This window comes from Condylostylus longicornis, unplaced genomic scaffold, assembly GCF_029603195.1.
Source record: "Condylostylus longicornis isolate FDR11 unplaced genomic scaffold, ASM2960319v2 ptg000022l, whole genome shotgun sequence".
NCBI lineage: Eukaryota > Metazoa > Arthropoda > Insecta > Diptera > Dolichopodidae > Condylostylus > Condylostylus longicornis.
The window spans coordinates 3,601,604-3,628,855 of record NW_026577991.1 but is presented as its reverse complement, the minus strand read 5'-3'; the positions used below and the strand labels follow the sequence as shown (position 1 = coordinate 3,628,855).

General features: G+C 24.5%; 1 protein-coding gene across 1 annotated transcript in view; it reads right to left on the bottom strand.

Moving 5' to 3' along the window:
- Nucleotides 1–27,252, bottom strand: part of LOC129606777 (uncharacterized protein DDB_G0283357) — an 88,704-nt gene that overhangs the window by 11,594 nt on the left and 49,858 nt on the right. The window contains exons 2-3 of the mRNA XM_055517323.1: nucleotides 9,082–10,149; nucleotides 1,758–2,039 (exon numbers count right to left, since the gene is read on the bottom strand). Of these exons, the coding sequence (XP_055373298.1) occupies nucleotides 1,758–2,039; nucleotides 9,082–9,286 (487 nt within the window). The 5' untranslated portion in view covers nucleotides 9,287–10,149. The remainder of the gene's footprint in view (nucleotides 1–1,757; nucleotides 2,040–9,081; nucleotides 10,150–27,252) is intronic.

Below are 27,252 nucleotides of genomic sequence, written 5' to 3'. Positions count from 1 at the left end.
TAAGAATGTCATTAAATTTGTGTAAAAATGCGGATATAATACACAAAAATTAAGTTTACAAAGCCACAAAGATTAAAATTATAAAGAGAAAAGTTTCAACTGACATTTCAAAATATATGACAATTTCTTTTTTAGAACATTTTTCTACCACAAAAAACCAAAATTTTTTCTAATGGAGCAACATTCTTAAAAATTTTTTTTTAGTAATGTAATCATATGGAAACCAATTCGAAACTTATTAATTTAAACTTTAAATTTTAAAGCTATGAAATGAATTCTGCTAACCAGAAGAAACTTATCTGGACCTTATTTTATCAGGTAAGTTTTGTAATGACCACTAACATTCAAATAATTTTCTGATTTTTTAAAGCCAATAAAAAATGCTTTATTCCATATTTTTATTTTCAATATTGCACAGATTTCAAAGTTTTATAAAAACACATACACACACTTTTACAAAAAATTTTTACATTCTCTTAACGCTATTGATAGCATCAATTTTCATGTTTATAATCCAATTTTCTCCAGAAAACTAAAAAAAAAAAGTTTTCTATTTTTACCCTTTTTTTTTTGTAGAAAATTATTGGAAAAAAAATGTTCCAAAACTTAATAACAAAGGAATGAAAGCTTTGTTCATCGTTTAGATTTTAAATTATGTGAAACAGGACATAAGAAGTAAAATAGGGAACAACAAAAGCATGACAGAAAGAATATTGAAAAAATTGACAGTCATCCATCCATAACACTTCATTCTTTTTTCTGTTTTACGTTTTATGTCTTTTGTGACAGTAGAAGGAAAAAAATAGAAAAATGCAAATAGAAAAATTGTCCAATTTATGTTCTCTTTTTTTTTCTTTTGTAGAATAGAGATCGAAAAATATTTAATATTATTGAAAAGAATTGATAAGTATTATTGAATACTATGCTGCAATTGTCAAACAGATAGTGTTAGTATTAAGAAACCTAATCTTAGGAGAAGAAAGCAGGCCGTTTACATTAAGTTCAAAACAGTTACAATTTAAATAAACAGCTGGAAACATTCTACTTGTTGACAATATTAAATATATTCAACTTTAATTTAACTCAAGTTACTCGAGCTTTTCTGAGAAGTGGCTTGCTCCAACAAAAATAGTGTAATAACGTTAATAAAATAGTGTAAAAAAAATTGAAATGAATCTTTTTGGGATTCAGTGAGATCACATAACAAAATTACTAGTTTAAATTTAGAGCTGATTCACCAGATTTATGGACCCATTTTGTAAAACCATGCAATTCTATCGATCAAGTTCATTGTATCAAACCATAGTGTATATGTGTATGCAAGAAAATCTTGATTTTGAAAATTCTTTCTATGTGCATGTACAAATTTTTTACTGAAATGTTGAAAAAAAAAAATAAAATCAAAATACCAAAAGAATTTTCTACATTTTAAATTTAGAAAAATTTTACATATTCCTTGCACAACGAAATAATAATTTAATATTGTAAAGAATTTTTGTATTTAAGTAATAAGCTCTGCAATTTTTTAATATAAACCTTGTGTTTAAGGTACAAAATTTCATTTTAAAGTCACATCTTTGCAATAAAATAATTAATTTTCTATGTATTTTAGACATTTATGCAAGTGTATTATTAATCTAATAAACAAACATACATACTTATATGAATTAAAGAAATTTACGCCAAAAACTCATAATTTCATACTTGTAACATGAAACATTTGTGTTCGTTCTATTTATAAAATATGAAAAACTTACCATTGGCACGTCGATTTGATGCACCACTACTTGAATTACTACGTATATTTGATCGACTGCTTGTTGAAATTTTAAAACGTGCTGGTACTACTTTTGCAGCTGAATCACGTGCCTCAAATGTCATAACACATGCAGCAACAATAATAAAACCACCAAAACCCATAACAATTGGACCAACATATGATAAATTATTTAAATGGAAACCTCTTGATTCATTTTTAACACGAACCGTTGCATTACCACGTATTTCATGTCCCATTGATAGATGATCTGCATAATATCCTATATGGCGTTTTCAAAATAGAAGAAATAAATTTTAGAAACATGAAAAAAAATTCACCACCATTCGAAAAAAAAATTAAAAAATTTATTAAATTAAAAATGAGTACTTGCTTATGTATGTATGTAAAGTTGGTATAAATTTTTGTGTTTCAAATAAAACAAAAGTAATGCCAGTAAAATGCGGGACAATTTTTTTTAATCTTGTATACAAAGTAAAAAAAAATATTTGAATTTTTTATTGTAATTCGGTAATTTTTTTAAAAATCAAATTCTTTGCTCGTTTTATTATAACGCAAAATTGTACTAGATTTTCTATCGTATGTTTTTTTGACATTAAAGAATGTCAACTTTTTTTTCGAGATTAAAATTACAAAAAAAAATTGAGCAATTTTCTCTCCAAAAAACCATAAAAGTTCGATAGAACATCATTACAAGTATTGCAGCATGTTTGAATGAATAAGTTTCATAAGGCATGTTTGATATCGGGCTCGATTTAATGACCGTCTTCGATAAGTTTAGGCATGTTAGCACTAAATTTATGTTGTAAAAATTGTAAATTGATAGTGTAAATTTCAGAATAGGTTTTATTGAATATTATAAGTATGATACTATCAATCCTATCTGAACAAATTTCTTGAACAGAACAAATGACAGATCGTCTTTCAATTTCTTTTTTTAAATATTTTGCTACATAATTAATAAATTTTTAACTCTTTCTTAGTAAATAAATATTTGTTGCAATTTAATAAAAAATACATTAAAAATTTTTTCAGATTTCATTAAATTTTTCGTAGCAACTCATAACTAACCTTTGTACTTATACTTATCATACAATTCTGTGTTGTATTTTCAATATCAATTACGTTTGAACAAGCAATGATTAAAACTATTGTTTACAACATAGTGAAACCTTTAGTGCAACACCATTAAAATGGGGAAACCAATGTCACAATTACAATTCGATGTTCAGTGCGCTTAATACGAATTGTATACAGCATATGAAAAACACTTATCGAACACAGCACTTCCGATTTTCTAATTTCTTCCCCTCTTATATAAAAATACATTTTTTTCACTTCACACAATGTAGGTTTGTAAGTAAATATTTTGAAGGATATTCATATTTTTTATACATATTTTTTTCTTTTTATTATAGAAAATATCCTTGATTTATTTAAAGTAACGCAGATTTATTTGTTTCTCGTTCTATTCATTTGAATTGAAAATAGTTTTAAATAAACGCATATTTTACTTATATACATATTAATATGTTTGTATACAATGTTGCTAAAAATGCTTTTAAATTTTAAAAAGTTCATTGTGAATGCTTTTAAAATTTAACATTTTGGCTGTTCTCATCTAGAATTTCAATTTGTAGTTGGTTTTTATTGAAATTTTCATTCTCCAGTTAAAATTTAGAAATAAGTTAAAAAAAAAATAATTTTTTAATAGTGAACTATTTCGAAAAAGTAAAAACTGTTTATCAGACTTCTCTTGGGCCCAGTTAGTAATAGGAGTTTTCATGGTAAGTGTTTTAATTTTATCTAGAAGTTTCTTCAATAATTTTCTTACAAATCACAAGAAATTCAATTGAAATAAGACAATAACGTTTGTATAAGGTTTTTTCTCCCGAAAACACCATTTTATTTTATAAATATGCGATTTAAATCTAGGAGATGTAAAATTAAAGCAATCAGTTTTAATGCTTTTTGGCATTAACTTAATAGTTTTAATAAAATCTTTTTTAAAGCTTTTATATTTTAATAATAAGCCTTGATAACAGTAAATCACCTACATGTTTTGCATAATAAATCTACTTTTTTTTTTTTTAGGATTTTCTATGATGTCTTTTCCCATAAGACCATACATATGAAAAAAATTAAGTTCGTCATATGGAAATATATTCAAAATAACAATGAGGAAATATTTTATTTTAAATATGGGGACTACTAAATTCAACACTTTTGGTGGAAATTTAAATTAAATGGAGGTTCGAGCTATAATGATGGTATTAATTACAACGAATAGAAAATTTGAAATTGATCTTCAGTTCCAAAGGCAAAATTAAAGTTAAATCAAGGGTTTAAATTATCTTAAGCAAAGCAAATATTGTACTACATTTAAGACATAGAAATGGCAAATTTGTCAGGCGTTGAAAAAAGACCTTTCCAGGCTGCATAAGGGAAAGTATCATTGATTGAAAGTATCACTCAGTCTTGAAAGCACTTGCTACCACAACCAGCCACAAAATTATGAATTGTCTTAAAATACAGAAATTCCTTCTCATTTTGAAAATAACCCAGTCTAATGAAAACTTACAATTTTTTAAATTTACTGAAAATGGCTTTAGGCTTTCTGTCAATAGCAAGTTGATTGAATAATTCATGTTTTGAATGGCAACAATCTTATCTTTACTTTGAGACTGATTTTTTTTTGCATTATTTTCTCAAATCAATTGTATTCTGAAAAAGAAAAATTCAATTTTCCCAGTATTTAAATTCTACGAAGATTTCTTCATTTATACATTCTTTAACAGACGTTTGTATACACAAAAAATGTGTCAAATTTAAATTTTCCCATACTGCCATTTCAACTTTAATAATATGGTCTTATAACTCAACTCAAATCAACATTGTAGAATTACTTTTAGTATTCAAAGTAAAATTCGAACAATTTGATATTGAAATAACAAAAAAAAAAATATTGACTTCAACATCAATCACATTTCATGACGCCTTCCGTTCATTCAATTGAGACAAAAATTGTACATGTATGAATGTATGTAATATGATTGTAATAATATATAGGCACACGTGGTGTATGTAACAAAATACATACAATTTTATATAATAAAGACAACAAATTTCAAAATGTCGAATAAAAAAATTTTTTATTTTTTATTTTAGTTATCTATTGTTTCTATATAATATATATGTATAACAAATTCTGTATAACAAATTCTATGCATTAAAATGTTGTGTATTTGATAAATTTTTAAGGATATAAGTGTGGTAAATCTTTAAGGATTTTCTGGTTTATATTTGATTTTTACTAGCGATAACAATTTTCTTATTAAAATATTCTGTAGTACAAACACACATATACTTGTAATATATAAGAACGAGTCGAATTATGTTAAAACAAATTATTTGTTACACATATTTTACATGTTGATTGAATGTTCAAGTCAAAATGAGGTTATGTTATTGTGGTTTAAAAGATTTATTGTTAAAATTCAAGATTCGGATGCAAATATTTTGGAAAATTTTGTACTTTAATTGATTGTAAGATTTGATTTCATTTAACATAATGTGTCGTAAAAACTTGTATAACTTACGGAAAAAGGAGTAGTAATTGTTTAGACAATTTGGTGGTTTTTTATAAACGTGGGCGAAATCAATCAGCGGTACACACTGAAGGTACAAAAAAACATGTTAATGGTAATGGTTAATCTGAGTTTGTTAGTAGAAGTAAGTGCTTGTCTTTCTAGGTTGCCAAAGTTTTTATAGGTTATGATATTATAATCGCTAACAGCTATAAAGTGGCAGGATATGGAAGGTGGAAAATATGTGTTCTAAAGAAATCGGTTTCTAACAAAGATTTTCATGTAGTCATGGAAAACTCTCATATCAAAGTACAAAAAAGTAAAAAATGTAATTTATTTTTTAAATGGAATCAATTACAATTCTACAGGCTACAAGATTGTAGCACAAATTACAGATTTTAGCTTAAATTTCCCAAAACTCTATACTTTTTTCTTTACACTTAACTTAATTTCAATATTAAGTGTCTTATTTTGTGTCATCTTTATGTGTCAAACCTTGTATCAAACCTTTACTGTTTGCTATTTTATTGCATTACCTGATCATCATCAAAATCCACTCAAAATCATCCCATAAATTATGCTTGGGATAACATAATTTATGATATACAACTACTTTTTCCTTGTATCCTAAATCATATTTTGAAAAATACCTTTTATTTTGGAATATGGTAAACAAATTATTATCTGAATAAAAAAAATATTCATCCTAGTTTTATGCAATATAAAATAAACACTGATATTTTTCTTACAAATCCTTTTTGAAAGATTTTTTTTTTTTTTGTACTAAACAATTTTATTAAAAGCTATAAACAAGTTTTTATTACAAAATAGGATATAGAATCTCAACTATGAGAATAAAAAAAGTATAGAATTTTAAAAATATTACTTTGGAAAAGCAATAGACCATGAAAATCAAATTGTCCATGAAGTATAAATTGTGATAAAAATTTATGAATAGATTTTTTTTTTATTTTAGAATTGCAAAAATACCCTAATAAAACATTGAATGCCTGTGTATAAAAATACAGGAATGCGTGTATATAAAAGAGAATTTTATGATATATAAAAATATGTACATAATAAAGGATTCAAAATATTCGTAAAAACAAAAAATAGAAGAAGAGAAGGTTAAAATGTAAAATAGGTATAAGTGTTATAAACAGCAATTTATTGCAATCGGTGAGAATTAAATTCTTTCTATTTAAAATTTTTATTAGAAAAGAGCAACTTTATAGTTTTTTGGTATGATTTTTTAGGTGTAAAAAAAAGTTAATGCGAGTCGCCATTTAAAATTTCAATATTTCCAGTTTTATGTTCTTTAGTCGTTGAGTATTTAATAGTTGAGTATCGGGGCTTTCATTGTATTCCGTACTCTTGTTTGTGAATTGTCATGTAGTCTTTTTTTATTTCAAAATGATTTTTTGATTCTTATTAACTAAATTACGTTCAAAATTACCCTGGAACCTAATTTTCAAATGAAATGTTATTTTGCTACACAAGTTCAAGAAACTTTAAAAATTTTCTTTCAGTTTTTTACTTATGTCCTCATTTTACAAAAATTTTTCTTTGTTTTCTGCTTATTATACTTAAAAGAATTACAATAAATATTTTGTTTTCAGATTGTCTGTATGGCAAATTCTGAAAATTTTTAATATTATTTGAAAACTTTAATAATCCGGATGAGGAGGAGATGACTTTAAGGTACAGATTTCATAATAAAAAAGTTTTCATAAATGACAAAAACACGTGTCTTTTTATACAAGCATTTTCAAAATGACGGAATCACACAAATTTTAATTAGTTGGAAATATTTGTCAAATTTGGAATCTTAAACGGAATAAGAAAATTAAATCTTGTTTAAGAAATTTAAAAAGTGTTTTAAATTAACCAAATTAATAGGGTTTTAAATTGAATTCCGCGAAAAAATCGCTTCCAGGTTCCTTGTTTTTTCATGTTTCAAAAAAAAATGTTACAGTTTTCAACATACTAAATTAGTTTATTTTTATTTCATATTAAAAATTTATTTAATTGTCCAAAATGAAATTATTTTTAATTTTTCGGTGTGCTCTTAGAATAGTACACACTACATTTACCTAGAAGTTTATCAAATATTTCAGAGAAAAATAGTTGGGAACTTCTAAAATTTGTATGGTAAATTTCAAAGTTGATTAATAGAATATCAATCAGCAACAATATATTCTAAGACCATAGTATAGGATTTTATGGAAAAAGACAGAAATTTCACACCGATAATGAAAATTTAATTAAAAAAAAATGATTTATTATTTTTATTATAAATTAGATAATTGTGATTAATCAAATAATTAATTTTAAGGACCCGCTCAATATTTCAAGTCCTTAACAAATATAATAAATTTTCTAACAACGAGTCACAATTAGATTCATATACATACCAATAAATAAAGTAACACTAAATAAAGTTTCATAAACTTTCACTAATCTCAGTTCTTCCATTAACATTAATAATTAATGAGTTTATTTCAAAATTAAAGTTAAAACACAACTTGACAATAAATTTTCTAATTTTTCATTTTATCCAACCTTTATTTGAATATTTCAAAAATTATCGCTTTTAAGTTAACAATCAAGAAGTTGGTGTACAAATAACCAATTCCTCTATGTAGTCAGAACAGAAATCCCATTATACATCATTATTATTGTTATGACCCACAAAAAGAAAAAAATTGTATTTTAAAATTCATTCTCATCTCTCAAAATTATTCACTTGTAAATATTTTTCATTTTTTTTCTAAATTTCAATAGAAAATTTAATATTTTACACGTAAATTTGTAATAAATCTTAATCTTAAAGCTTATTTTTTTTTTCTTTTTGACCAGAGGTATCTTAAAGTGTATTAAGAATAAAATTTTTCACTTGTTTTTTTTTTCTTGCTCACCATGAAATCATATAAAAACTCCCAAAAAAAAGGAAGCAATTTTTCGTCATCCATTAAAATTATTATTAACTTGAAGTAGTATGGTAATATTTCATGAAGCTATTTTATATATTTTGTTAAGTTGTTTAATAACAACAAGCAATAACAAAATTTCCTAGGAAATAAACCCAAAATAAGCAAGAAAATATGTTCTCTCTAACAAGGATATAAGCATGATCATAAACAAGAAAGCTATGGGTAGAAAAACTTTAAGTATATTTTAATAATATATAATATTAAATAATTAAGATTACCAGACTGTCTGGAAAATTTGTGTGTATTTTAATTTAAATTATTCTCTTAGTCTGTATTTAAGATTAAATAGTTTGGTATACAATATAATTTTAAAATATTTGAATAATTTCTTGGAAAGAATTGTTCCATTATAAGAATTAACTAAAAATTATTGCCCCAAAAAGTATGCAATATTTTGTTATTCACTTAAAATTGGGTATTGTAATTGGCCTGAACTAGTCATTTCAAAACTTTGTCAAATTTCAATAATTACATTAAAATTGTTATAAATTTAATATTACGACACTAATTAATCAATGACAATGAAAATTTTCAAAAAAAAATTATTTACTCTTAATTTGACTACCCTAATTTCATTAAAACTCATATAATATATATTAAATATAATAAAATTCAAAAAAAAAAACAAAAAAACCAAATAAAATATATTAAAAAAAAAAAAACAAAAACTAGACAAAAGAACACAATAAAAAAAAAACGAAAAACCATAAAAAAAAAAACTTACCAATTGTCGCCATACTGGCACCCATAAGCAATAATAGTATACCTAAAATTAGAGCACGACAAGCATGCCATAAACATTTTGATGTCATTTTGCCACGTACAACTTGTACATTCCATGTAGCACCTGATGCTGGATGAGCTCGACGTAATTGCCCTAATGATGGTTTTCTTCTTGATTGCCATTTTTTTGATTTTCGTGCTGGCATTTACTCGGTGTATAAATATATTTCGTCTTCTCTTTTCTTTTTTTTTTTCTTTAATTTTCCTTTTATATTAATATAATATAATATTTATGATATAGAAAATATTATGTCTCTTTTACTCTTATATACGCATAATGGTATAGAAATATTTTTTTATATAACTTGTTATTATTTGTTATTATGCATAGATGTTTGTGTGCGGTGTATGTATATAAATACCAAAAATACACGTGTATTTATAATATGCTCAACTCATTTAATGGGATTTAGTAAGAATTTTACTATCGTAACAGTAGATTTTTGTTTTATTTTAAAACAAAAATAGAATGTAAATAATAGTGGTAACAAATTAATCTTTTTCTATCTCATTCTCTTTTATTCCAACTTTAATATTTTTGTCATTCTCTGTATTTTTGTTATTGTTTATTTTTTATTCTGATTAATTATGTTATTTTTCACTTTATAAAGTTTGCTTTTTTTTTTTGGAGATTAAAGTAGAACTGATATGAAATTTAAAGAGGTAATTTCCATTTGCTCATGTTTTATTTTCTTCGCTCACCCCTCTTGCTCTCTCTCTTTCTGTTTGTATTTTTTTCTGTCACTTGTTTTTGACTTTTATCTCTAATATTTTTTGTTCTTTTGTTTACATTTCTCTTTAATATTTGTGTACAGGTTGCTTTCTATCTCCGTATATTTTTTTTCCTGTTTTAATTACAGCAGTTTTTAAAAAATTTTTATTGTAGATAAAAATGCAAAATTAAAAAATTTTTTATATTTATGCAAAATTATATTTTTTGTTTTTGTCATATAATCAACTGATGTTGCCATAAAAATTACTTCAAGTATTCCTTTGCAAAGCTTTCTATCTGAAAATGGAAAAAAATACATATATTGGAATATTAAAGAAATTTGTTAAAAATTTGTCAGAAGAGTAAAATGAAATTTAAATTTATAAAGCAATATTTTTGTATATAAAATTAATTATATTATTCAAAATGGTTGCAATAAAAACATAAGGTAATAAATTAAATTAAATTGATTCAGTATTTTTATACAAAAATTTGTCTCATACATTACTTTTATATAATCTTATAAATTTTAAAGGATTTTTATATTCCCATTCTTGGAATTAGTAATTGAAATGGAATTGCAAGACTCTTTGAATGAAATTTGAATTCTAGTCGATTTATTTCAGTTATTATCCAATATTTTGGGGATAACATAGAACATGTTCATGTATAAACCGAGCCACAGAAATGTCGCTTAATTCTTATTTTACCATTCCTTATTCAATAGCTTGCCAACCAAAATATGTACTAAGTGAGGGATAAGGCATTCTCCTGTTACGTATTACTAAATTAAATTTTTGAATGATTGTGTTATACATATATGCTTAAAGATATACATATCATATACACTAATTTTTAATTGCGAAAACATGTAATCGTGAGTTACTGCTCATAATTTAAATCAAATATTGCATAATATCACCCCGAGTTAAGTAAATAGTTTAATAGCAATTTCAAAATGTGAACAGCATAATTTTCTGCTGTAGTAAATTTTATATTACTACCGAACATTTCTGAAAAATTATTAAAGGCAATTGGGATAACAAAAACTGCTTTCGTTCTTTTTGGCTCCAATTTTTTTATATCTAGAGTAGTCTAGAGTTTATTAAAAACAAATAAATAGAAAAATTTATAATTGAAAATGGAAACACATAATATAGAGGAGGTTATCTTGTAATGAAATATAAAACTATTTTGAATAAAATGTCAAAAAAAAGAAATTAATATTTTTAATTTTATTTTTTATTCTCTTATTTTCTTATTTTTTTTTTTTGGGAAATAAATTACTTTTTTTGTCCATTTCTATTTCTATTTCGAGAATTATGTATTTGCAATAGATTTGTATATGTATATGTATGTAACAATTTTGGAAAATATAAGAGTTTTACCGAAGAATAGAAAATTATAAACAATTTTTCATAATATTTATTTTTCTCCTCCCTTCCCCAAAAAATTACACACGAAAAAGTATAAAAAATCTTGTTTGTTCTCTGAGAACAATACGAAATGAAAAATTGTAATTAATATGATAAATGAGAAATAACTTTATAATTTTGAGCAGAAAGTAGAGTAGAAGTAAAACTTTGTAACAAAGTAAAGTAACACAGAGTGCCAAGCCGTAATATGAGAAAATTAAGTTCTAATATTTGAGTAACATGCATATGGGAGTATAAGAATTTATTACCATAAATTCCTGATTGTATTTCTCCAAATATTATTAATGTTGCTAATAGTATGAACGACAGCTTACTGTTTATAATAACATGTTATATGGTAAATATTTTTGTTAATCTTGGACAGTAAATTTAATCCTCTCACCTCTCACAATAATATACTGTGATTGTCTCTTAATATTAATGATTTCTGTAATTTTAGTAAACGTGAAAATAATTTCTAATAACAACACATTGTATACATAAATACAAATAAGTAAAAATAGGAAAAAAAAATTATTAATTTGACTAAATAATCATTACAATTATTAAAAATAATTTTCTTTAATATTTTCCATTTGTATATCAAAAATATAGGGGGCAAAGAAAAGAAAACAAAATTAAAATTAAACAAGTAAAAACGTTTCAATCGGTATAAACCGATTGAATTATACCCTGCACCTTTCGTTATTGTATAGCAATTACTCGAACCTGTGAAATCATTCTATAGAAACTACACGGACATGTACGACCTATAATTGGACATCCGACTGCCAAGTTTCATGAATCTGACTTTATTATTTTTCCAAATATTTAAAGTAAGCTTTTAGACTTGTATGGGGGCTACTCGAACCTGTCAAGCAATTCCATCAAAACTTCACAAATATATCTGATTTATAATCGGACACACAACTGCCAAGTTTCATGAATCTGACTTTATTATTTTTCCAAATATTAAGAATAAGCTTTTAGACTTGTATGGGAGCTACTCGAACCTGTCAAGCAATTCCACGAAAACTTCAGAAATATATTTGACCCGTAATTGGACACATGACTGCCAAGTTTCATGAATCTGACTTTATTATTTTGCCGAATATAAAAAATTTGCCGTTGGAGTTGTATGGCAGCCACCCGAACCGGTGCAGCTATCCCATTATAATTTTTAAAGCATGTGTAGAATATAATTGGACACACGCATACAAAATTTGATATTTATAGCTTTATTAGTTTTTGAAATATTTAAAATAAACTCTTGGAGTTGTATGGCAGCTACCCGAACTCGTTGTCCGACTTAGTCCAATAACAATAGGGTTCGTCCTTGGCACAAAAGAAAAAACTTGTGAAAGTTTGGTGTCGATTGCATTATTCGTTTTTGAGTTATCGTGCGATCGGACAAACGGATGGACGGACGGACGGACGGACGGACATGTCTAAATCGACGCAGAATTTTACGCTGAGCAAGAATATATATATATGTCCATACCGCAGATGACTCCTTCAAGTAGTTACAAACTCCATACCAAAGTTAATATACCCTTCACGAAGTGCAGGGTATAAAAAAGAAAATATATGAAGAATAATAAATTTTATTTTCTGTTAATTAATTCAAAATCAAGTGGAAAATAGAAGGAACTAATTTAAGGATCCCATTTACAGTAAGATTTCTTTTATAACTGAAGTGCTCATTTGCCGAAAACAACAAAAAAACCGGAGCGTAAAAAGAATCTTGAATAAATTTAGAATAATTAATTCTTAAGTGATTCTTTTCTGATTTTATTCAAATTTTAATCTTCTCTACTTTAGAAAAAGGTATAGAAGATATAGAGAAGGTTTGAAATAAATTTAATTTTTATGTAAATTTTATAGCTTTACTATCAATTTTACTATATTGTAGGAAGTTGTTTACTTTTTGCTTCATTTTATTGCACATTTTCAATTGATCTTTGAATATTTCAATGTTGAATTAAATTTGAATAAAATTTTGTTAAAGTGAATTTTAAATATTAATATAAGAATTTAATTTCAATTTATTCCCCATATTTTATTCACGATCTCTTCAATTGAATTGAAAACTAAATTCAGAATATTAATTTCTTGTTGAATTACAATGAAAATTTTCATCGAAATGAATTTGACTGAGTAAAATAGCTTACTTATTTAGCTACTTTAATTAACTCTTCACAATTTTGCTTAAAAATCTCCTATTTCTTACCGGCTTACCCAAATATTTGCAAACAACATAAATAATAACAAATGCAATAAATTTCATCTACTGTCACATAAATTTCTTATATACAATTGCTTTCACTTACATTTTAATAGCAAAAATTTGAGTCTACTTGCATTTCAAGGCAAAATATTTATGAAATTTATTGTAGAAGTCCTCAATTTTTCCAATATTGAATGAGATATTTTTACTTTATATATGTTAAAATGATTTTTTTTTTGTGCTGTTCCCAAAAACACTTGTAATTTATTTTAACAAATAAATTTTTTTAAAATAACTTATGTATTTCGATTCAAAACCCTTTTATATTTTACATTTTAAGAATGAATTTATGGCCAACAATATTTCCTCTCTTTAAATTATAATTTTTTTGGTTTTTCAAAAATATCTTACCGTCTACATTTCTACTCTTATTTGGCTGAATATTTTCAATTTTTAAATTAACAAATTGTATTTTCAATTATACTAATGTAAAATTTTATTATTTATTCAAGTTACTTTTAAAATTTGAATCTAGAATATATTTGATATTCACAAAATACTTGTAAAATATGAACACAAATTTTTGAAAACTTCTAGAGTAATTTCAAATTTAAAATCAAATTTCTGTTCAATATTAAATTTCAAGTGTCGGAGATGTTTAAAGTCTAGGATAAGTAGCAATAATTTCAGTATAAGAATAAGAATTCTAAATTTCTAGCATATTAAAATGATAATTTTTCCGCAATTTGTAGTATTTCTCGCATTTTTTGGGTCTAAATAGTGTGATCTTATTAAATATCTGCTATTTTTTGCAATTTCCAGCGAAATACTAGAAAATTCTGCTTAAAGTATTTTAAATTCTAAACTAGTATAATATTATAATAAAAATATAATTTTATTATAAGCAAGTAAACTTTTTAATCTTCTAAAATTTTAAAAGAATTTCTTTATTGTCACGATTTTTCTAACAAAATGTCTTCCTAGATAAATTTTTCAATTTTATGTGTGTGTGTGTATGAAAACTAAAATTTTATATTGTTTTCTCAAAATTTTAACTAAAATTTATGCTTATAAGTATAAATGTGAAATGTTAACTTAAAGTAGATAAATAACGGTTAAAAAATTGTCCAATCCCATTATAGTTCCAAAAATAAAATTGTATTTATATACTAAAAGCTTTAACCCTTGTGCAATCTTGTTTTGTTGCGGAAAATATTTTTCTAGACGTAATGAAAATTTTTAAAGTTTTTAAAAATTTAGAATAGAAAATTCTTAAGAGAATTAAAATAAAAAACTTTCATTTTGTTTTCTAAACTAAAACAAATTTTTTTTTGGTGTAAAATCCTTAAAAATTATAATGGCCTTTCAGATAAATTTTGTGATTCTTAATAGAATAATGCATATTTCAAATTCAAAAAGTTTTGTGGAAAAATTTAAGCCCTTGTTTCATTAAAATTTAGAAAAAATTTTATAAAATTCCTTAAAAAGGAAACTGAAAATTTCATAATTATTTCTAGAGGAATAAAGCACATGTTACATAACTACAAACAAAGGTAATCTTAACAGAACTAGATCCCCTTAGTTGTTACTCAGTAAATAATCACCTTTAGTAATTACTCAGTAATCGATGTTTATTGAATAGATCATTTCTATTTTCAAAATTAATTGGTCATATAGCAGCCTCCAATTTTCATTATTTATAACTTAAATATTGCCTTTAAAACTGTTAACAAAATGAAATTTCAATAAATCACTTAAAATTTCTTAATTTTTTTTAAAATTTGACTACAAAATATGTTCAATTTTATTTATAATCTATATTATTAAAATAAGGACATGACAATTTTTTAAATTCTTAAAAATAAAATTTATATTATCCTTATACAGACGATATAAATATTTTATGTGTCTCCAAATTTCTATTTTCATCTCATTTCATTTATTTAAAAATACACCATACCATTCAGTAAGCAATATTGAGACTAAGCAATTTTAGGATATTCAAAAATCTGGTTAAAATATTTGTCTAATAAATCATTGATTTTTATAAGCCAAGTGAATGAATTGTGTATAACATTTTCTAAAAATAACCAGACCGGTAAATGATGCTATATATACGAGTATATTGCTTTAATAATTTGACTTTTGCAAAATTAATGAGATTTGCTTCATTGAATTTTACTAATAGCATTTTGTTTGAAATTTTCTTAAATTTTTAATGTTGTGTCAGAATTAATGTAAGTTTATATTATTAAACGTGATGTTAACGGTTAATTATAGTTGTGAATAAATCTGACATATGGTTTCCTAAAAACCATATGTCAAGGGGACGAAAATCGTATTGAACACAAAATAATTCAAATTTCCAAACTCATAATCGAATTCACAACAATAACAATAACTGTTATATAACAATAAATGTTATACCAATAACTGTTATATTCAAAATTCTTAAATACTTATAAGCTCTATTTCAATTAAATTTCTCCAATTTTCAGTTATATCAATTCCAATTCAACAATTAAACTCCTATAAATTTTCACCATGCGCTCTTTAACTTGCTATGACAGTGTTATGAATGTGTATTTAAATTCAATATACGAATTGTATAAACTGCGATTATTCAAGCATAATATAAAATAATCTTTTTTAGTTCCTTTTTGTTATATATATTGAAATATTATTCTTTTAACTCAAAAGTAAAATTGTTATCTATTATACACAAAATAAGTCCTCCTTAAATTTTATATACAAAATAGTCTTAAGCTATAAATTGTCTTTTATTATTTTCATAGTACTTATATGCTACTATTGTGCTCGTCTCTAATGGACCATACTACAGAAATGATATACTCTTACCTACTCTTATTTAAAATAGAGAAAATAATAATAATAATAACAAAATAGAATTTATTTCTTCTTTTTGATAAGAAAATATTATACAAAATGTATAGCTATCTTTTTCATTCCTTCACTTAACCTATTTTATAAGGTTATGTTGTGTATTGTGTACGTGAAAAATGAGAAATGTAAATTTGAAAATTTTATCATATAAATTGTTTGTTTTTTTTTTCTTTGTTTATTCTCTCAGTTTTTTTTTTTGTTTTTTGGGAATTGCATGAAAGTAAATACTAAATGAAAAGTGGAGGAAATTCTTATACGTAAGATTGTTCTACATTCTTTTTAATTCATATTTAGTTCATATTTTTATTAAAAAATATTTCAAATTTATTTACTACTTCTTTTAACTAGGAATAGAGTATTTGAATTTAAAAGCTGGAACAATAAGTATTGTGCTCTTTTATGCAAGAAATAGAGTTTGTAAAATTTATTTGTAAACAATTAAAATAAGAGAATATTAGAACAATAATAAACTAAAATGTACTGTTGTCTAATAGAGAAGTTCGTATTGTAATTATGATTAAGAGAAAATTGCTGCAACTACAATAGTAATTTGAATTCAGTGCACAGATCAACTTTCTCTTGTATTAAAAAAATATTGCATACTTCTAGCATGACGCTTGAATTACTCTAGACCTAGAGTGACAATTTTTCCGGGTATTTGTGCTTTATATCAAGCAATATTTTATTAAAAAATTTAATCGTAATTATAATTAAATTTTCAAATTTAATTTATTTGAATTTTTCGCAATTATTAAAATGGCAATTAAGCTCTGTTCACCAATTTCTCTTAAAATACTATGCAAATACTTGAAATAATGAGTAGATAATATTAAAAATTTCATTTGAAATATTCAGAAAAAATTCAAAAGAAATTATTAAATTCTCATAAATTAAAATTAAAAATTTCTTGATTTATAAATAAATATGGAGAGATTATGTGAGATTATGAAATTTAAATTTGCATTATTTTGCTTCATTCCCTTGATTTAATTCTTAATTATTCAATATTCATTTGTGCAAAATCATTTGGAAAATTTTGAAATGAAAACGAAAAGAAGTAAAAAATTTCTATCAATGAAATTTTTAAAATCTCATAAAATATTTCATTAGTACTTTCTATTTGGTGGTCAGTATATTGGCTATTAGTTTTTGTATATTCTTAGACAATAAGTGACCTTAATTCAGTGCGCATCTTAAGAGTTGTGTGAATATTTGGCATTATACCAGTTTAATACTATACTTGTTAAACACTCTGACAGATACCAGAAATTTTTACTCATTTAAACCATGACTTATGACACAATAAACTCGAGTTGACTCTATTTATGTGTCATACAAGAATTGTATGATTTGAATGAAAATCATAATGAAATTTTTCAATTTTAATGAAAGAGAATATTTAATTAATTTTGGGTTTTTATTTTGTGAGTTTAAAAACACACAATGTTTGATTTTAAATCAATAAATTATGATTTTGGAAATAATTGCGATTATGAAGTTTTCAAATTCCATTCAATACCTATAACCTAAACAAAAATAATTAATTGAAAATTTTGCAAAAACTTTCTTTTGTACATAAATTTACTAACAAAATATCAAGTTAAACACACATTTTTACATAATGTTAACAGTAGCTAAAAAAATTTTCATTGTATTGATTATCATTTACTTGAATTCCTAATGAGCTAAATGAAAATCTTCAATTTCCAATCAAGGATTTTATACTCTTATACTATCTATATAAAAAAGAACTCTCTTATACTTATTCTCTTTTAGAAAAATAACAATAAAAATGAATGCATTTCAATTTAATTATGCAGAAACTAATAAAGGATTCGGAAATAGGTATAAGAATCTTGGAAATATGAAGCCTATAAAGGATTAAAATTCATTTTCATTTCTGTTATACACTCATAGTACAAATCTAAGTTTAACATTTTTGTTAATTAACTTTGCTTTCTGATCATTATCAAATTAGTTCAAAATTAAAGAATCTTCAAGTGGAAAATGTAAGAAAATATTAATTATTCGGAATTGACTACAAATTCTGGCCCTATTAATATGTTGATACTCAGCCAAAGATTTGTGGAAAAGGGAGGTTTAATCGTTGTAATCTAAATTCGTTTTAATCTAAAAATAAATCCATTTAAATATAACATTTAAATTAAAAACTAATAAAATTTATCTATACGAGTATTATTAAAATAAAATTTTATTTTAAATTGTACAAGAGTGTCCAACATATAATTATAAATTATTATTCAAATAAAATAAGAATATTGTAATACTAAAAATTAGTTATAACAGATATTTTTCTAACACATTATGTGTACATTTGTACATTCTTATATACAATAATTTTTAATTTTAAGATCATTACAAACTCACTTTATTTGTAAAATGAAGCAAAAATTTTATAAAATTATCTTGGGATTGCATTCTATTGTTTCATTACATTTAATATGGAAAAGAAAGTACACAAATAATTTTTAATTAAAATAAATAACATTTGTGTGTATAACAAATTACAAAATATAACAAAAAAATACATAAACATATACGGACAAGTAAACTATAGTAGAAAATTAAGTAATTTCTCTTAATTTCTCAAATCTGTTATAAATTTCACAAATAAATTTAGAAAATTAATACAAATTGTAAGAAAATCTACAACTAAATTGGGAAAATACGAACTTTTATTGTGATGCTCACAGAAATTCTCAATTACATACGGAAAATTCTATTAGATTTGTGAAATGGGTGAAAAATTTCTCGGGTATTAAAGTGTTTTTTTCCAGATAATTAGACTTTTTTTTTAGGTTTAATTCAGAATTTCAAAATTCTTGTCAGATCAAATATACTAATTGAGATTTTGATCTGAAATTAATTTGAAACATAAATGGTTCATTCAATATTCGATTAAATAACAAGGAGAATCTCACCTATTCAGTTCCTTTTCCCTACTTTACCATATTTCTATCATTAAAATAAATATTTTATCCAAAAATTTAAAGCCATTTTCAATATTGTTTGACTATAATGAAGTTCAAAAAATTCTATACACACAAAGATATAACCATTCTAATAATTTTTATATAACCATAAAATATGATCGACATTTACAAAATTATTCAAGGTCAAAATTAACCTTATCATAAAACCCAACAATAATCCTTAATATTATGTATGGACGAAATATATGGATAAAATATTAAGCCTTTAAGATTAAAGTTTAATAATAAAAAAAAAATTTTTTTGCAACAGAATTTTTTGTTAAATCAAAAACAACAAAAAATTTTTTTTTATATAAAAATAAAATAATGAAAAATTGTAAAATACCCTCAAAATAAGACAACTCTCCTTTAAATCAAATTGTTATCCTTTTCTATCTATATTAATAATGTGTACAGGAAAGGAAAGAGAACACAATCACTATAAATTCTTGTATGTGTTAGTGTATAAAATTAACTTACTTTATTTATATAATCAGTTGAATTATACCCGCTCTCCTCCTGCCCCATTGTTCTCTACATTAAATTTGTATACTAGGACATAGAACTCTTATAGCAATTCTAAATTAAACAGGACTAAAGTTTCTTTGCATTATTGTACAAAAATGTTAATGTATTGAGAGTTGATTTAGCAAAATAAAATAGGTTCTGTAAGTTAAGATAGAAAACTGATTAAGAATAAAAGAAGAATGAAAACGAAAATGAAAATATCCTTTTTTGCCTTTCGTATTAAAGGATAGTAAAAAGAATAATAATAACAGAATGGTTAAGGTTTAAAATATGAAGAAAATTCAAAATTCCAGTTGATTTCAACTTTAAATTTTCTGCATTATACAAGGAAATCATACAAAAGGATATTTTAAATTCAATATTAGTTTAGATTTTGATTAAAGCAAATTTTTAAGTGTTAAACTGTACATAGGTCTAGAAAAATCATATTGATTTACTGACTCATTCATTTTGATTTGATAACCTTCGTCAAGAGTAAAAAATATTGAAGAATACATTTTTGTTTTTAAATTGTTCAATTGTTGCTTCTACAATAAAAGTTTTGAGCCTATAAATTTGATTTTGACAAAGCAACTGAAATATTTTGGGGGAAATGAATAATATTTAAGTTCGAACTTCTTTAATTTTAATAAAACATGTTGTAAACTATAAGCATTTTAACTGCGAACTAAGAAACTGTGAAATTGGAACTTCTCATTAGAGAAGGAGCAGTTTCAAAAAAGGATTCACTAAATTAAAATTCTCATTTGTATTTAAACAACACTTTAGTCTGAAGTATAAGAATTTTCTTATCCGTTTGTAACGCTGAAAAATAATGGTCTGATTCTACAATTCTCGAGTTCTGAGTGATTCATAATTAATTACATTTTGGATTAGATATAAGCTAGGATGTTAGATAGACCAAATTTCTATATCTCCGTCAATTTCTTAAGGCAGTGGTACCATTTAATTCGAGCTCAGTAAAACCGTATTCAAAAATATTTTATTCTGAGCAAAAATAATATTTCAATTCAAATATACGGTGCTCAAATTTTTGTACGATGCTTAAGTCTAATAACACAGCCGAAAATCCCAAAAATTTCAGTCGGGCCTGTAGAAAACTTTCGTACGAATATGACAGAGTTGAAACGATCAATTCAATTCTTTTTTCATTAAATTCTTAGAAATAAAGAAAATAAATTTTAGAATTTTTTATTCTTTATTTTGTTCAAAGCACATTTTTTTACATTTCACATGAATTTAAATTTTTTGTTTAATTTTTCTTGAGAATTGTAAAAAATTTGAAACCCCAAAATACAAAACACATTTGAATGCTTGCTCTGTATTTAAAAACTCGTACATGTAGATAAGTAAAAAACAAGAATAGTTTCTTTATTCTGATAAGATTTTTGGGAAGATTTCCTCAATAAATACTCAGGTGGGAGTTTCAATAATTATTGTTATTCTTAAAGCAATATAAATCCATTGTGGGTTCTTCTTAACTTATACTTTAATATTTAAAAGAAAAACGATATAGAACAAACAAAAAAAACGGATATAGTGAACGGATATAGTGAACAAACAAAAAAATTCCTCATGTTTCTTAGATAGTAAATAGTTAGAGACAATAAAGTTTCTTACAGGGTATTAAAAATTACTGATATTAAAATTTAATTCATTAGATTAAGTGGCACGCATACTCTTAATTTGTTGTTAATATGGCTCTTTCTCATAATGAATACAGTGACGACAGTCTTGATCATTTTCTGAAGGCAATCTAACTAATAAAATTAATAATGATTATAAATAGAATGTATAAGGTTACCTTGAATTTCATATTTAAATTCTCTGCGTTAATCCGGAAGGCAGCCAAAAAATATTTTTATGTTATAACAGTAATTCGTACTCAATAATTACAAAAACTAATGAGACAAATTAAATATTCAATTATTATTCAAAAACTTAAAAAAGAGAAGAGAAAAAAAAGAAATTGGAAATGAGAGTGGGAAAAAAATGATTCAAAGAGTGTTATTATTCACTCAGCAGTAGCTCAACTAGTGTTACAGCACTCACCAGTAGCTAAACAACGAGAAGCCAGAGAGATGAAATTTGTGAAATATAAGGGAATAATTTTAAACTTGTGTTTGAACTGAAAATTTACTAAATCAATTTTAATTAACACTGTTTTAATTTATTGGTGTTGTTAAGTACCAAAAAATTTATTAAATATTTTAAATTTTATTGTAATTTAATTTGGTTGAATTTTCTTAGAAAACTGAGTCAATCTACAATAAAAAAAATCTTTATAAAATTTTTAAATAACCAAAGAAAAATTTATTTTAAACAAAATATTCAAGGACTATATAGAAAAATAGAGGGTACCCCTACAAATTTATGGTGTTACTTATAAAGCCTGTACTCATCATCTAAATCTAGAAAGAAAGAAAAAATAAATTTGATATAAAAAGGCAATAATTTGATTTAATTAATATTATTTTTTATATTCAGGCATAACCTAAGACTAAGTAAGAGCCTATAAAATAACCAAAAACTCGGAATAAAATTTTGATAAAAAAAATTATTTGAATTCATTTTTCTTTTTGACCTTTTCTCTATACTTTGTTATTACAATACATTCATCTCCTTGTTCTCCGTCCTTTTTCACTATTTCTATCTCTATTACACTTATTTCTCTTATTACAAAATTATATTAATATCATGACAATAAATCATCACAGTTACAATCAAGAATTTAAGCTATTCAAAAGTTGTATATAGAAGGAAACAAATAATTATAGTAATAATATAAATAATTTTTCTTAAAAAAAAAAAAATGCTGGGGCAAGGCTATATATGAGGAAAACAAAAAATATTTATGTATATAGTTAAAAATTAAGTAAATATGTACGTGTATAACAGAATTATGCAACTAATGAATAAATTTCTTGTTTTTTCTTTATTTTCATCACTTTAATAAAATATTTCATTCGCATCTCATAATATAGATTGGCTATATAATATGGCTCTGATCCTTCCAAATCATTATGAAAATTATGGAAAATTTTGCATGTCATTAAAAATTTTTTTTATTATTTTATTTCTTTCACTTTCTTATTTTTTCATATAACCTTGTTTTGTTGCCATCTATAGGGTGTTCTGGCCGAAATATTACAGATTTCGAGAAGTGATTTGTTATCGAAAAAAGTTTATCGTATCATTGAAGTTATTTGTACTGAAATGACGTAGCACATCAAGAAAGAAAAATGGAGGACATTTTGGGGATAATTAGCGATTTTGGAAAAATTGTCAGCTTTTCAATTCAAAATTTTGTATTTTGGAGTAGCTATTACTTGAAAACAGTAAGTCTGACAACAGTCATCAGCATACTGTTATACAGATTTATCAATTGACAGAAAAGTTTCCGTGGACACAAAATTGTTCTTGTTTCTGTTTGCTCAATATTCATTAAAAAGCATAATGAATATTGAGCGGACGAAATTTTTTAATACAAACTTGTACGATTTTTTTCATTAAAAACTCTAACGAATCACCATCCGAGAGCTTTATTACTTGGACCGGCAAAACCCTGTACATATGTTTAACTGACATGCATGTATTTATAGAGATAAGAAATCTCAACGTAATCAAAAAATTCTTATATAAGAAGAAGAAGCAAGAGGAAAATTTCAGGACATTATCATATACGAACGTATACCATACCGTCGTATATTGAGTGTTAAGAGAAAATCACTGAATTTCAATATAATTTATCTTTTTCTTTATCTACTTTGACATCAAGGATAATATTGTTGACTATATTATGTATAAAGATCAAATCATATTAAAATATTTAAATAAAATATACCAAAAAAACGAGAAAAAAATAGAGTTAATCATGTCAACTCTATGATACCCGCACGAAGTTGTTATCCTGTTGGCGAATTTACAATATCTTTCGAACATACGTTGTCACTAAAATAATCGTTGCCGTATTATAATTTTAATTTATGCAAAATTTGAGTACTGTAATTTTAATAGCTTCTTGATCAAATAATTATTGAAGTTGTATGTGAGTTACCCAAACACTGCTTCGATCACATCAGAATTAAATAGGGTTTCGGCTATTACTGTTATAAATCATTTCTAGAAATTTGGTGAGCTTAGCTCAATTAGTTTTGAGTTATCGTTGAAAGGGACGGACATGTCAGCCCGTCCGGATAAATCGGTTCAGAATTCGAATCTGATCAAAAACATACACTTATGTCTATATCTCAGACTATTATTTCTTAGCGTTACAAACGGTAACGCAAATTCATAATACAATTCAAACATGCGTTCGTACATGTATAAAACAAAAGGTAGTCACACAAGGTATACACACATTTTCTATAAATTCTTAAATTTAAATAGAAAATAATAGAAAAAGTGAAATGAAAATTTTTTGCTTATTTTAAATTTTTTAAAATATTTCTTTTAAATTTAATTTTTGTACAAAAAAATAATGGGGGCATTTGTAACAAATTTTGAAGTGGTCATTCGAATGGAAATTTCTTATATCTTCACATGGTGAAGAAAGAATTTTTGGAAATTAGGTCTTCAATTAATTATAAGATCTAGTTGATAATAAAGTCGAAATGAAATTGAAAATTTCCCAATTACCATGAAATTCTCGCAAAATTTTTTTTAACTTGATAAAGTTATTGAAATCGAAGCTACTGTATCCGCATACAAACTATATTCGGAGTAGGCATACTAAATTTACTACTAAGGAATAAGGTAATTTAAAATAACAAAATCAAATGTATGGTGTCACAACACTGGGTGTCAGAATCGGAGTAGATTTAACCATGATTGTTCTTTCATTTCATCTCAAATATATTCTTGTGTCTTACAATCACTTCTAAACTCATCTTTCATATATAATAAGCTCATATTGTTCTTGATAATCACAAAGTCAATCAAAATTAAAAATAGAAAATGAATTTGATTAAAAAATTTCTAAATCGTGTGCCATAAGCAAAATAACATTTCTATTTGTTCACGTATAAATTGTGTGTACATGTATAACGATTACAAATTATTTCACGTACATACAAAAGAATGGAAATTATCCATATGAACACCTTTCTTCTGAACATGAGCATTATATAAATAAAATTTAGAATTTAATAAAATTTTTTTGTAGTAACTTCAACAATTTATTTAATTGAAATGTACACAAATGCTCACAAATTAGATATATGATAAGAGAAAAGAGTTAACATTAGGGTTTCTATTAAAGAAATCTTAAATTTAAATTGGTCTTTAAGAGAAAATTGTAAGTAATATTGAAGTTAATTCAGTTTTTAAGTCAACTCTACTCTTATATCTTATATAGTTAACTCTTACCCTTACATTCTTTATACTTTGGTCTTTCAAAATTTTATTTAAAGGAAGAATAAGCCAGGCTCGGATAACTCTTTTTGCGTCGACGCAAGACGAATTTTTTGCGATTTCTGTCCTTATATACCGAATGAATATATGTGGGTAATTACTCACCTGAAGTTACGCAAAGTAATTTAAGTTTTAAAAACGTATTTCAAATATCTTGAATAATAAGCCGGAAAAATTCCTACTAAAATATAAATAACGAAATATTTCAGGACATTTTAATTAGATTATAACATGTACACTATCAGATTGAGACGTTTCTACCCTTAATTATAAAAATTTTACCCATATAAATTTCAGAATGTTAATTGCTGTTATACTAATGTCACAAATATCAAGAAAATCATATGAAAATTCAAACCTTATATGAGAAAAATTTTCTTAACATCCTTACGAGTTAAAGAAAAATTTGCAAAGAAATATGTGCGCCTCGTTAACAATTTTCTTTGCTAATTAAATTTGCTAATGGTTTCATTTGTATTAATTCCATTTCTAAAAAAATAAATTCCCAAATTCAAATAAACAGAATTTTATACCATAAGATTCAGGAAAATAAAAAGAAAAAGGGAAAAATTATTCTAAAATTTTAAAATTAAAATTCAGTGGAAAATTGTTAAGAGCAGAACAGAAATGAAAAATTTAGAAAACAGAAGAGAATTTCAACAATCAAAAGCGAAAAATGATAATTTCAAGATTAAAATTTTATGTACGACTACAACCGGAATTCACAGCTTTAATTTCATAAGAAAAAAATCTCAGAATACCATCACGTCTTCCTCATGTCTTCAAAATGAATTTAATGCAATATTGCTGGGATTAACACACTGGAAGTAAAAAAAAAAAAATGTGAAGGTGTAAAGCTTATGCTTTTTTTTTATATTTGTGAAATTATGTGGTTGCAAATTGCAAAATTTTTCATTCTGTAAAATAGAAATGGGTTGGTGCTAAAATAATATGAAAAATGTGTGCTGGAATTAATTATCATTTATGAAAAACGCGAAGATATGGAAAAATGAAAAAAGAAAGAAATTGGAATTAGAATTTTTCGTATTAGAATAAAGTATATGAATTAATTTTCCAATACCACGAAATATGTACCAAGCAATTTTCTTATGTGTACCATGTAATTTTCCTATATGTTCCTTGACTTGATGACAAGAACAGACTTAATTGATAGATTGTCTGTTTGCTGTTGTATTGCTTTTGCAATCTTTAACTCAGAGACCTCCCGAAGGGTTCGAAGCCTACTTGGGCTTCTATTCAACTAATGCTTTTGGCATACTTTTTCCTTGATACACTAGTAATTTTTTTATTCTTCAGAATAATTTGGATTTTTTTTATTCTTCAAAATAAACTGGATTTGACAATAATCATTTCACTCACTACTATCTGAATTTAAAGCACGTATCAGTGAAAATGAATTTTCGAAATTATTATTATTAAAAACATAAGAGATGAGAAGGAAAATTCTCATAATATCCAATTAAATTACGTCATAATTGAGCTCCAATTATCCAAATAATTATTCTAAATTTCGGATACTTATTACATTTTTTCAAAATATTTATTTTTTAAAAGTAGAATTTGCAGCTGTTCTACAATAAACTTCAACCAACCAATAATTATACCATCATTTTTATTTGCCAACCATATTCAATTCCATTTATCTTTAATTTCTTTTGAAATTTTCCATTCCAAAAATATTTCAATTTTTTTCCCCTTTCATATTGCAGGAAATTTAATAATAATCTATTGTGACAATTATTATAATAATTAAGTCTTAAAAGTATAAACAAAAAAATTATTTTCTTTATAACTAGGAAAATGTTTTTAATATCGCATATAAAATAAAAAAAAAAATCCAAATAATTTGAAAGTTAAAATGAAATTTTTTTATGTGTTTTCCATTATTCGCAAAACAAAA